Here is a 13,611-nt window from a genome sequence, read left to right as displayed (position 1 = left end):
TACAATATACAGTTATCTTCCTCCCGACTTCGCTTTCGCAACGTTTATCACATAACTGTTTTGTCCAAGGCTACGTTAAAAACGTGCAATATTTCTCGTCTCTGCGTTGATTTAGCGCAAATTAAACACAACGGAGATTAATTTGTGCTAAATCAACATTGTGATACTACAAGACCAACTATTACAACAGTCCTACTAAAGAATATTTGTTTGTTGGAAACTGGAACTTCGGCACTTCCACGTGGCGACGGGAGCTTTTCGTGTGCATATGACGATGAAAGCATGCTCCTAAGCCCTAGGGGCGTAGCCAGGGTGGTTGGGGGGGGGGGGTGAACCGCCCCCCTCCCCGAAAAAAATTTCTGGCTACGCTTCTGCTAGGTCGCATCATTCCCTAGCTGTTATGGCTGCTTATTTGGTTTACGCTTGGCTGTGAAGGCTGCTGCGACAGAATCGCACCATTTCACGGTACATGTCCACTCTCTGCAAGTTTGGTACCCGAATTTAGTAAAGACCATTACTTAAATGAAGACGCGCAGCGCATATGTGGGATCTTAATGCTGTAGTTGGGAATGATGCAACGTGGATCCTTTATTCCCACTCATATGCAGCCGGCTCCAACAAGCGACAGGCGTGCGCAGCGAAGTACCAAGCGATGACGATCGAAGGTCCTGTGACAAAGGTACGCCTCCATATACCACGCAGGACGTACACATAAAAACGGCACACCCCGCCTTGCACCAAGGATGACCGCTGACATAAGCCTATAACACACATCCGCGGTAACCACAATGTGACATGATAATGTTGGCACGCACGCAAGGAGGCAAGGCAGTTCAAATGCAAACGTCTCGTATATAGTTCGGACTCATTGGTTCATTTTGTAAGAGTAGACCAGCGCACATAAAACACAAACGAAAACGTCCTGTGTGTGTGTGTGTGTGTGTGTGTGTGTGTGTGTGTGTGTGTGTGTGTGTGTGTGTGTGTGTGTGTGTGTGTGTGTGTTGTTTGTGTGTTTGTTGGTGTGTGTGTGTGTGTGTGTGGTGTGTGTGTGTGTGTTGTGTGTGTGTGTGTGTGTGTTGTGTGTGGTGTGTGTGTGTGTGCGCGCGCACTGTAAACGAAACTATACACCGCTGGGAGGTCTTGTAGGATAATGTTCCCGCTAAACTCCGGTAACTCACATATACTCCGACACATAGGAATGTACCGAAGTATATGCATGCATTCGACGTTTTTATACTCCGGTGGGTGAAAGATGGTGGGTGCGCGCTGTGTATCCGTGTGCATGAGCGCACCGTCCCGCCGCCTATAACTGTATCAAATAAACTTGCACCCACGTACATGAAGAAATGAAAACGATTTGGCGAATGCGATAACATTGCCGGCCACCCATCGAATGCATACTCGCGTGCCCTATTGAAGGCCCGTATTCACGTATTCACAATTTAAGTACCTAAATTAAAACTGTAAAAGTTCGGCCAAGGGCCTCCTAAAAAATGTCCCTGATTCCTTCCTCTGAGGCCGAGTCTCGGACAAATGTCCAGGCATCGAGCTGGCTCAGCAAGTTAAATCATTTTATAGTATTTTACTGCGCGTGAGTGGCTGACACTGGAAGCGATCTTGTCACTGGTATACAGCGAGAAATGTCGTTGAAGCCACCGCTCCGACTCGCAAGTGTTACCCTAAGAATACAAGTTCCTTTAATTTTTTTTTTTCAAGTATTGTCTCTTACGGTATACGCATGAGAAAAGTTAAGTTGGTGTTGAGTTCGGATACTTTACAGAACTTATAATTTCCGAATAATTCAACCTTCTGCACTTAAGTTCATATCTATGGGGTTTGCTATTAAACTAACCTGTTCACAGGTAGTCAACATGCTGATGGCGACGAAAGACAACTGCGCAGCGTCCGTGAGCCAGTCACTGGACCGCGTCATCGACATCCTGCGGTCTACTGAACTGTACAACCCTCAACTGAGTGCCAGCATGGGAAAAGCCGAGGACCAGATGACATCAGACCTGGTCGCGGGACTCACTTCCGTACGTTAACATTTCGGTAATTTTTATAGTTGCACGCACGCAGTCTCTCTAGCATATGCGGAGTCTTCGTTGCAACATGCAACGTGAAAAGCGCATTATTTTTTGTCGGGATTATATATACAGCCTCCAGGCGACAATCCCTCAAATCATATGGAAAATATGTAAGTATAGTCACCGCAGAAAAAGATTAGCACCAGCGACCGTCCCGGCCAATGGCCGCTTGTGCTAATCTTTTTCTGTGGTGACCGTATACATATGTTATTGGCTGGCGCCTTGGTGCTCATCTCTGTGACAGTCACGACCGGCCGGCGCTCGCTGTCACGAACACCTTCTGTCAACGACAAGCACTGCGACACTTTGACGTTATATGCTGCGAAAACTGAGCGCACAGTGCCAGCACCGCTATTGGAAGAAGATTGCTACCCGAGCATCGTTATTACTGGCACACACCCTAGTCCAAATATAAGCAGCTGTGCTCGATATTATGAAAAAGCTGGGGCTGGGTGCGCAGCACGCAATGTCCAAGAGCATAGGCTTGCGCACGGGGCATGGGGGGGGGGGGGGGTCTGCGCTAAGACTGCCCCATACTTTTTTGCTCAGTCAAACCTGTCCCGTCAAGAGCAGGGTTACAGCCAAGCAGGTTTCTGACGATAATGGTGGCCGAAGGCCCCTGATGTTGCATTCCATGAACTGTTCGCTTTCCATCTTTGCTCCAGGGAAGTCAGGGACCAAAGGCAGGGCTTTGTGAGAAACACGTCGTCGTTTAATTTGCAGTTTTCTTTATTCATTGTAAAGCATGCTGTCTTTTGGACTCGACCAACGGGAAGAGGGTTGAGGGGGGGAGGGGTGTGATGAAACATAGCCCCCCCCCTCCCCCGCCCATAATGGAGAACCCTGCGCACGCCTATGTCCAAGAGCGTAGCGAGTTCGGCTGTTTTGATGCACAGCGCGACGACGCCTTGTTGCTTCTCGCTCGCAGACCGGCCAGAAACCGACGGGCGTCCGGCGACTGTCTCACGAGACTGCGCTGATGAAAGGTATTGTGTCGCTGCTGCGTCCATATATAGGAAGAGACCTCCACGCAACGGTCTCGTACCGAGTCCTTAAGCGTGTGGCCTTCGTCCCGCTTGGTGGATGCAGTGAACGTGGTGAAGGCGACGCCGTCGACGACGACGACGGCGCACGGCTGCCTCTCGCCCAGCCTGGCCGCAGCACCTTCCAAGATCCGAGAGCTGCTCGAGAACGACGTCAAGTGGGACTTCGACATCATCGAACTGGAGTCGCACACCGCACGACGGTACGTGCACACATTTCCATGTCCTCGATGTCTGCACGTCTGCACCTGAACCTTCCGAGGTTTTCTGGCAGTTAATTCCCGGTAATCTCTGTATGGCGAATCGATGTGTAACAAGTATTGATAGTTTTTGATAAGCGTGCACGTCGGGTATGTTCAAAATTTACCACAAAATCGTGTAAAGTGACTGCCGTTCCGATGTGATGTCATTCTTGGTATAGTGTGCAAGAACGTGTTTATTTAAGACAGTGTGTAAAGCAATTGGCTCCAACTGCAGCTTATCGAATGGTCGATTTGCGCGACAACAGTACCTTGCCAGTCAAGGGCAAAGGCGGGGGGGGGGGGGGGGAGGAATGGAAAATTTTCGGACTTGCAAAATCTGCCAATTCTATGAGAGAATTCCAGCCGATCCTGATGCTGGACGTATGTTTAGCAAAAGTGGTCAAACGGCAGGAGGGGATTTACGAACGACAAAACATTGCACAGTTGTCCTTTTTACATGTATTTGCTGAAACGTTGTTCTGCCATAAATATCGGGCCATCCATTCGCGATGCTTGACATATATCGAAGGCGGCCGACCAATGGTTAAAGAGGAGGAACGAACAGCTACGTGAACTCAGACACTGGGCCAGATGAGCGTGCAAACGGGCTTCAACGCATGGGGTTCTACGCAGGCCGCTCATCTGGCTGGGTATGTCCGTCTTTGCCAAATTCAGCGTCCACACCAGTCTGGAGTGCGACGACACCATCATAAGTAACTGGCTGCAGCTGATTGAGTCGCACTACCAGGACAACCCGTACCATACCTCGACGCACGCGGCAGATGTGATGCAAGCAACGGCGTACTTTCTGCTAAGGCTGAGAAACAAGGTAATTAGGCGTGTTGCATGTGAGCTGTGCTGCATGTGACGTGTGCTGCAGCAGTCAAAAGGTATACTATGTTTGCCACAGGGCAAAATAACTTGTGGAACGTACGTTTTCAAACACGTGTGCCAACAGGCGCCACATTCTGCTCAGTACAAGGTTTCTGGTTTGTTTTGCTGATCCTCACAGTGCTTCAGTACTGCCTGTGTGCACTATACCATGGCCTTACTTTTCTGTTGCTGATCCTAACTAGCGAAACTGTGCGGCAAAACTTCGCAAGATTGCTTCCCTCCTCAGCGGGCTGAACGACGTACACCCCAGTTAAATAGCGTAGTTTCCGACTCGTCAAATATAATGTGAAGAAAGATGCCTGGCGAATATTTGCGAATAAACTGCGGGGATGGTGCACGCGTGGTACATTAACCGTCCTTAGGAGGGTCATTGCTTTCCTTCTGACGGGTAAATGACTGAGAAAGATGGCCTTTCAGGCGAACTATTCTGCACCACCATTTACACGTAAAAGCAAGAAATGAGGAATTATTGGAGGGGCCTATGCGAGGTGGGTTCGGCACGCTTCCGAATATATTTGAAATCCCTTGATAGTAAAACGGCTTACGTAGTTATGAAGAACCTATTGCGGCACAAGACGGACATCGTCTTTGCCACGGCACGCTGGTTCTTTTCATTACAACGGGCAGTTAGTGGCAAAACCGCGGTTGGTGTTTAGCGGAGCAACGTGTAATAATCGAGCTTTCTTTAGAAGCTTCAATAACTGGAAACTTCATAATGTGGAAGTTGTTCAGCAACGCTCGACGAAATGCTTTTACTGTCGCCTTTAGGTTTATGCATACAACTGCTCTTCCGCTCGTGTTCAAGTGGTATCGGAAAATCTTTACAATCGTACTATTCCCTGAATGCTGCAGGACATATTTGACCCGCTAGACGAAGCCATCTGCCTCCTGTCGGCCGTCATTCACGACGTCGACCACCCCGGGAGGTCAACTCCATTCCTCTGTAACTCCCAGGACCCGCTAGCCATTCTCTACAACGATCGGTGCGTGCTCAAGGCCCACGGGTCTGACTTCAGATTCAACAGCATGCTTCTGTACCGCGCAGTCAATTTCACCAACCATGTCTGTCGTGCAAATGCATCGTGACCACTACGGTGCGCTAAGACTGCTTTCATATTGTTCATCTATCATTAGTATACTGCGGAAGACGTAACTTGGTAATTTTACGTTGGTGATCAGCTCATTAAAGAAACAATGGGGAAACGGAGATATTAGACAAGTACACGTCTGCAACACTCTGCTGTCTGGTGCATGCCACGCTTTTGCATATTTGCTGTTCGCCCAGTTGCGTAGGTGCATTGAAGCCACGCGCACTAATTCTTCGGTGCATAGATGCAACCACTATGAATATCATCAGCTTCCCAGCAGTCATTTCCCCTGCAGTTTTGGGTATTGCTTCCAGAAGCTACTTTTAACATCTCTCTGAGTTCACCGCAGTACGCCAGTGTAACTCAATAGGATCCAGCAGCATGTTAAAAAAAATCACATTTCGAAAGATCGGCCGAGTATCGACAAGGCATATATGCCTACCGAGATTACAGTAAAAGCGAAGGATGTGGCATCTGATATTGGCCGGCTTGAGCTTCACGACAAATCCAGGACATTGCTGCTGTATATAGCGCTGAAAAAGCGCGACCTCAGCAGTTGAATTGCCGTTGTAGGTCGGTGCTCGAGACTCACCACGCAGCATTGGGCTTCAAACTGACGCTGTCGGACGAGAAGGTCAACATCTTCCAAAACATGGAGCGTGACGTCTACCGTTCGGTGCGAGCTTCCATCATCGACATGGTGCTGGCTACCGAGATGACGAAGCATTTCGAGCACCTGTCCAAGTTTCTCAACGCCTTTCAGAAACCCGCCCAAGACGACGACGCGTTTGGACCAGAGGTGACAAGGACTAAAAGCATGGAACCTCACGTTGTAGTTCATTTTACTTCATAATTATTTAATATATGCTGCTTTAGCGACCAAGGTTAAGTACGGGTCACGTCTGGGTCGCCGCGTTTTGGGAACAGTATTTGTGTCCGCTACAACAACGCGTGAATCTGCAAGCGAAAGACCGAGAACCGGCAACATTCTGCCTTTGTGCGTGATTTAATTGTTGCTTTGTGACAAACTCCTTTCGCGCTAGCGACGCCACGGTAAGTATGTAGTATACTCACAGTTATGTAATTCCTTTATGCAGGTGCATTCGTGTACAGAATATCGCTTAAGTTATAAAAAAAAATAGCGCTTTCTCGCCTATGCAAAAGCACACCGACGAAGAACAACGGCGCAAGAAAACTCCGTTTTTTTAACGTGTACCGCCAGCGTCGCTACGCAGCGTCCTACGATAGTAGGCAGTTTTAGAATAGCGTACGCTGTGTTAGCGTAAGCGTTTGCGGCCCGCTATTTCCGTCACTTAACGGGAGCCCGCAAGCGGTTAGCGTATGACGCATGCGCAGTTGCGCGAAAAGCCAACGCAAAGCTTTGCGTACGCTATTCTATAAAACTGCATTCTAGGCGACTCTGTATCCGCAGTCATCTCACTGACTGCCGTGTTTTACAAGAGCCGCGGCTGCACAAGTTACGCATGAAGAAAATGCTTCTGGGAAAGAGACCCTCATCATGTTGTGCGCGAGCGTTTCGCGTGTGCGCAGTTATAGCGTATTCGCAAAAGAGTAAACCTGCAGGAGCACGGGGCGGTGACTTATGCGGCAATTGAAAGCTCTGGTATGCGGTAGTTCAGAGGAGTATCTTGAAAAGGTGTGGCAATTCGGGGTGGAGGGCGTATACTCCCCAAGAGCCATCTCGCAGATAAATGCAATATCACAGGGCAGCGTCAGAGGGGACTGGCTGGCCGAAGCTGGCTTCGTGGCATCATGCCTTGTCATATAGTTTGGTCCCGTCCTACATGGCACCGAGGTGTCCGTTTGAAAGCTTTCAATCGAACTACTATTCACGAGAGCGCCGGTAAAACATTAGATCATGCTTACCTTTGTGTTCTCGAAGGTGGTGCTGGACGCCGTGCATTCGGAAAGTCCGTCCGCTCTGTAGAAACGGGACGTGTACAACCCATACAATTTGCCACAAGCGCGCACTGACGCGCATCACGAGTAAAACACCAAGATGTTAGTCGTCGGTCGCGAAAAATGCGAGCTCGCGCCGATTCCGCACGAAAGCAAAGAGCCGGGCCGACACAAAACATGACTGCGGTCTAGCGAACGCCGAGAAGGAACGGAGCCAACAGCCAACTAAATTCATCCAAATCGAGAAACTTCGACGGCGTTATCACCGGCATCGATTTCGCTCACCTCTTCGCGACTCTTTGCGCTGTAGATTCTCGCATTGGCTGATCTTGACCGCGAGGGTGAAAGGGAAAGCTTACACATGTATGCGCTACCTCTCTTCCAAACCTGCCTCCAGCGAGCTACGAAGGCGCGGACCACGGCCGCTCGCGGACAGAGAAGCATCGACGTGGCCCGTTTGCACTCCTTGCGCCGTGACCATAATATATGTTAACCGCCGTGACTATCAAGTCATGGCGCCAGCTTCATGCGTTGTCATTGCTGCTACGATAAGGACGCTTGTAAAAAGCGGTGCCTCTTGCTCGAGTGAGAAGAGGAGGGTGAGGATCGCAACTTGCAGTCGGGCCGCAACATTATAGCTGCTTTTCTTTAGGTCGGCAAATTAAAAAGAACTCTCTGATTAGCTCAGAATTTATTTCTTCTTTTTTTTCGTAGGGCTTACTCCGACCCAGATTCACAAAGTTTATGTACTCAGTGTGACTTACTCTGACTCCCAAAGTCACCGAAATTATTCCTCAGCCGGGCTCACTCGGACTCAGACTCGTGGGTGTGCGTTAGTCAGAGTAAGCTTCAGTTAGTCGACATATGAGTTTGCCGTCCTATGGCCACATACAACCGGCTATCCGGGCTGGTGTCCTCACGGTAGCGCAGGGCCGCTTTGAAATGCCTGGCTGTTTCGCTGGGCAGGGAATAGCGGCTCCTCACGACGCACTCTCGCCAAAGAGCGCATGTACAAAGGCGGTTGTACCGTTCACCGCGGTACAGTTGTGCTATATTGAGGCCAATACCGCTGCTCACTGTGAAGCTCCGTAACACATGCTCTCGTCAGACCTCTACGAAGAAAAAGAAGCTTACTGCTCTTTCCCGTGGGAAATTAAGAATAGGTATTGACGTAACGAAGTGACTAAATTAATAAGTTAGCGGGAATATATGGTAAACTGGAGAACACAGGGAGAGGCATTCGTCCTTCGGTGGACCTAAAATAGGCCGACGATGATGATGATTGGCAGTACTACTTAAAATATCCTCAAACGACTACAGTCAGCGACTCCACGTATCAGCCGTGGACAACTAAGGTGGCTGAAATATTTTAGCAGATGCCGTATATGACAAACATTTAGCGTGAAGTTAATTGCGGTTGGAACTGACGTTAAATGTGCCACAGGCATTTTTATCGTACAGCGCAACGGTGGGTTCCTATACTGCATCAAATATATTCTCAGATATTCTCCGTTATACTGGTGAAATCTTTCATGTGTCAACCTCATTCTGCGTTGGACGCCTGCAGAGCACACAAGACCAAGGAGAATTCGGATCGCTCCGCGCACCGGAAAGCATCGTGCTCATCAAGAGGATGCTCATCAAGTGCGCTGACGTCTCCAACCCAGCCAGGCCCATCGAACTGTGCAAGCAATGGGCGCAGAGGATTGCTGAAGAGTACTGCTCCCAGGTATGCCCAGTATAGTCGCGTCATTTCGTTTTTCCCATACGCATTTAGTTCATCGCAATCGATAGCACTGTACTACAAATCGAGTCTTGTTACAAAGGAACTTCACACTTGGCACAAAGCTTTTAATGAAACCTAACTGGGGTACGTCGGCAAAGCTTCGTCCTGGCCCCGCGATCGAACGTTGCAGCGCACAGCTTTTCTGGCATTGCTAGCGAAAGCCACAGTGAACAAGTTATGTAGTAGCCCCAGAACATACGGATTTACATATATAGAAGCATAAAAACATTGTTCTAAAGCAACTTGTAAATATTTAGAATGAAGTTTATTCATGGTAGTAGTAGTAGTAGTAGTAGTACAACTTTATTCATAAGGGTTGGGATAAGGGGTCATGAGCTCGATGGGTGGGGCCCCAAGTCCAGGGCTCCACTGGCTACTGCTGCCTGCCTGACGTGACCCAGAAGCGCAAGCTGTACCTCTGGGTCAGAGCTGGTGATAACTGCATTACATGTACATGCAGAGGGAGGTCCCCTCGTTAGAAACTGTAATGAGACCTCTTGGGCATGCTGACAAGAATTAATACAAACAATGGCAACATGCAGAGTGTCGGAACGGAACGAAAACCGAAAACGAAAAACGAAAAAAAAAAACGATATTTTTGACCGGAACGAAAACGTAACCGAAACTTTATCGATTATTTCGTTCCGGAGCGAAACCGAAATTTTTTCAATCGTTTTTCGGTTCACGAGAAAACTTCGCAATCCGGAACAACTAACCACATGAAATGTGAGCATATCTCTGAATACAGTATTAGCGCGTACCTCAGGCAGGAATTCCAAAGCAAATATACGTTCAAATCGTGCGAAAAACGAAAACAGTGGCAACCAGAGATATTTATATTAACGCAAGTGTGCTTTTGCGCGCCTGTCACGCAGGCCAAAGTGAAGCGGGCGTTGTTAGCGCTGAAGTTTGTTACAGTTAAAGCTGTTATGAGACCGCAACAGCTGATTTTGGCGCCATAGTTGTCCGCCGCCGCCAGTGTCCGTGACCACTATCGCGTGATATAATAAAAAATTGAATGAGAAACAAATTTCTAGGATCGGATGGGAGTTTAACCCGCGCCCTCTGCGTGGCAGTCGGGTCTTCCACCACAGTGCCACGCTGGTGCTTGTAACTCCTTCCGGAAAAATACTCTATACAGGCGTCATGTCGGGCAGTGAATCGTGTTAACATATGTAATATAACGTGGCAGAGGAGTAAAATAACAACCAGTCATCACACAATGCTAATAGCGCAAATAGTTTGTAGTTTAATGCTTGCCGCCAGTGTTGCGGAGTTGTCCCACCAGAATTGTAATGACTCCGGAATCATTCCACATTTTCGCGACCCCGGGAACGAAATGGGGATAACGCTTGAAGGAATGGAATGGGAATGGAATTACGTCTTTTTCCGAAAATAGAGCACGTTTTGGTCTACGTGCTGTTTTTGAAACTTCAAACATTAGTAAGCCAGAGCCTCGAAATTAACAATAAAGCAGCATTGCTAAAATGGCTTGGCTGATTACAAGCACGGTACATTTATAAGCAACGCGCCTGCTACAAACCGATGCATAAGTTAGTGTACAAACAAATGCATTATCCCAGCAGATATCGAAGGGAGAAACAAATTACCCCTGCGCGCTGGTTCCCATTGATACCCCCCCACGAAAGTGGCGAATACTCCATGCACAGCCTGATCTTTATCTCACGAGCAGTTTAGTACCTCACACACGTAAATAACCTTTGCTACAAGGAAGACATTGCATACCTGCGCACAGGCTAGCACAGAAAGTTCTCCTCACCCCATCCATTCTTGCGAGGCGCGCTTGACAAGCGTGAGCGCTGACGAGCAGTGCGGCCCCGCGTTCCGTATTCGATGCAAAGGCACAAGGTACCCGAGCGGTGCACTGTTCCAACTAATACCAGCAGATCTACAGGATTTTGTTCCCCATTAACCAAATCTTAGCTTCTCCATATTCACGACCGCTCTAGACGTGTGACAAAACTGCGTAGTCTTCTTGAATACTACTTTTGTCAGCATAAAAATACGCTATGTCGTCATTTTAGCATTAACACATTTAAGCTCAAACAATATTAAAACACCACCATTCGTTCGAACATGCTCACCATGCAAATACTCTAAGTAGCGGGAGAACTGTCCCTATGGGAATTAGTAGGATGGTTGTACTGCACGAGATATGCCGCCAAGCTACTATCCCTCGACCTTGGTAACGTGTTTTGCGTACTTTTGCAGTTCTTAATGCATCTGATGACATCAGCTCTATGGGGCGTTCATTCTTAACTCGATAAAACTATCAAGATGCCTTTCCTACGTTGAAGAATTGCAGGAATGGAATTGAACTGCCCGGCCATTCCTAGAGTCCGAATGGGCTAAGTTTTTTTTCATTCCGAGGAATTGAAAGGAATGGAATTGCGGCAAGTTCTAATTCCCCGGAATAGAATTGGAATGGAATGGAGGCGCCCATTCCGCAACACTGCTGCCCACCCACTGCAAATTGCTCAGCCATAATTCTTCATCATCGTCAGCCACAGCACAAAGTGCACATAATGTGTTACAGATGTGTAGCGGGTACCACGATTCTCCGAAGAATGACGAAAAATGGCCTAGCGGAACTTCGTTACTTCAGAAAAATTGGGATGATTTATGGCGTAGTGTGTACATTGCATATGTACTTGTATTAGTTGCCCCAAGAGACTCTACAATGGGCTCTACAAAGTCCGCTCTTCCAGCTTTCGATGTGACTGTGATGCGTGTTCCGCGCAGGCCTGGCGATCTTTTTATCAGAACAGCGGTCTCGCACATCAGAGAGCACTCTCAATGACGTGCTGCTTCTGAGATCGTGCTCACTCCCTTGACACAAAGCATTGAGCCCACTAAACAAATTCATGTTCGTCTTTTGAGAAAATAAATACTACGACTTTGAAATTAATACTGGTTTGTGCTGGTCGGTAGGAATTCGTGGTACAGTTACTTCCGCTCCTCTGAACAACGTGTTTCGCCCTTGTCCCGCTTTCTAAAAAGGAGAACAAGTAACTGCATCACAAATCCAATGTTTTTTTATGATTACCTTAACTTCAAATTTTTGCATGCAAAAAAAACCGTTACGAACCGTTACGGAACATTTTTTTTTCGTTCCGGAACAGAAACGGAACGGAACATTTCGTTCCGACACCCTGGCAACATGTAAAAAACTATTAGGAGACATAGCATAAATGAGCAGACGAACAGGGGATGAATGCATTAAACAAGTACAAAGATGCGGATAGAAACGAAAGAATATACCTTTTCGATGGAGATGGGGAACATCTCCGTTTCGGACTCCAAAACACCTTTTTTATTGTCTTTGTTTGTTTTTTTTTTTCACTCGTTTCGACACTAAAGACGGATGAAGAAAAGCGTCGTGGGCTGCCCGTGATGATGCCTGCCTTTGACCGGGCCACATGCAACATCGCCAAGTCCCAAACCGGGTTCATCTCCTACTTCGTGCGCGACATGTTCAAGGCGTGGTCAGGCAAGTTGGCGCCACCGCCCCCGCATACTCCTTTCTTATTTCTCGTCTGCCTTGAATGCGTTCGTGTTGACATAACCCAAGATTTCTGCCTGCCAGGGGCGTAGCCAGGGGGGGGGGGGGGTGTTGCACCACCACCCCAAAATTTTTGTTTTGCTTGCGTATATATACAAGCGCACATACAAACGCACGCACGAACATACATAAAGTATGGTTGAACCCCCCCCCCCCCCCCGAAAAAAATTTCTGGCTACGCCCCTGCTGCCTGCCACATGATTATGCTCAAGGATTTGCTTATACCCGTCTTCGAAGGCAACTTGGCGAGGTTGGGCACATAACCACTGGGCAAACCTGCACCACTGACGCGCAGGAAACACCAAACGGTGTTTGCCATGTTTCACTGGATGTGCCCAGGAGGACAAAAGGTGGTCGTTTGAGTACTCATTGCACTCCGCTAAGATTTTGCAATAACAAGCGTTTCGGGGCAAGCGTAAGCTAATCCCGAATGCTGCGCGGAAGTATATGGCGTTAGTAATGCCATATGTGTTATCAGAGCACAACAAATGTTTTACCACCAGCTTGTGCAGCGAGTGAGTAAGGAAGCCCAGAAAGGAAGCCCAGCCAGTAAGGAAGCCCAGCATATAGGGGCGTTAATTGTAGTTCGTAATTGACGTGTGGTAAGTATGCGATAAAATGAAGGTGACGTGTGGACGAAAATACGTCCGCGCTTTCCAAAGATATCTGTTGGCTTCACATGGATGTTCAACAACAACAACAACAACAACAACAAAAATAACTGCTCTTGTTTCGTACTTGTCACCGTAGCCTGTTTTTATGCGGCTATCTTTTCCTCTGGCACCGTTTTCTGAAGTCTGAACTAAAGAGAACACCGGTAGTTATTGTGTATGCGTTTGATTATTTCAACACTTACTTATCTGCCTCGATGCATGCGCGCAGACTTTGGAGATTTCCCCGAGCTCTTGGAGATCATCGAGAAGAACTTCATTTACTGGAAGGACAAGGAGCCGCCTCCACCTCAGTAA

At 48.0% G+C, this 13,611-nt stretch overlaps 1 protein-coding gene across 1 annotated transcript; it reads left to right on the top strand.

The window, feature by feature from the left end:
• Positions 1–1,863: 1,863 nt before the first annotated feature.
• LOC119386324 (high affinity cAMP-specific and IBMX-insensitive 3',5'-cyclic phosphodiesterase 8A-like) lies at positions 1,864–13,611 on the top strand. Its single transcript, XM_037653648.2, has 9 exons — positions 1,864–2,036; positions 3,016–3,073; positions 3,177–3,333; positions 4,006–4,201; positions 5,119–5,249; positions 5,928–6,153; positions 8,842–9,003; positions 12,442–12,571; positions 13,526–13,611. Exons 1-9 carry the CDS (start codon positions 1,872–1,874, stop codon positions 13,609–13,611), a joined length of 1,311 nt encoding a protein of 436 aa, XP_037509576.2. The 5' UTR covers positions 1,864–1,871.

This window comes from Rhipicephalus sanguineus, chromosome 3, assembly GCF_013339695.2.
Source record: "Rhipicephalus sanguineus isolate Rsan-2018 chromosome 3, BIME_Rsan_1.4, whole genome shotgun sequence".
Taxonomy (NCBI): domain Eukaryota; kingdom Metazoa; phylum Arthropoda; class Arachnida; order Ixodida; family Ixodidae; genus Rhipicephalus; species Rhipicephalus sanguineus.
Note: the sequence above shows the minus strand (reverse complement) of the source record. Positions and strands in the feature narration are given on the sequence as shown.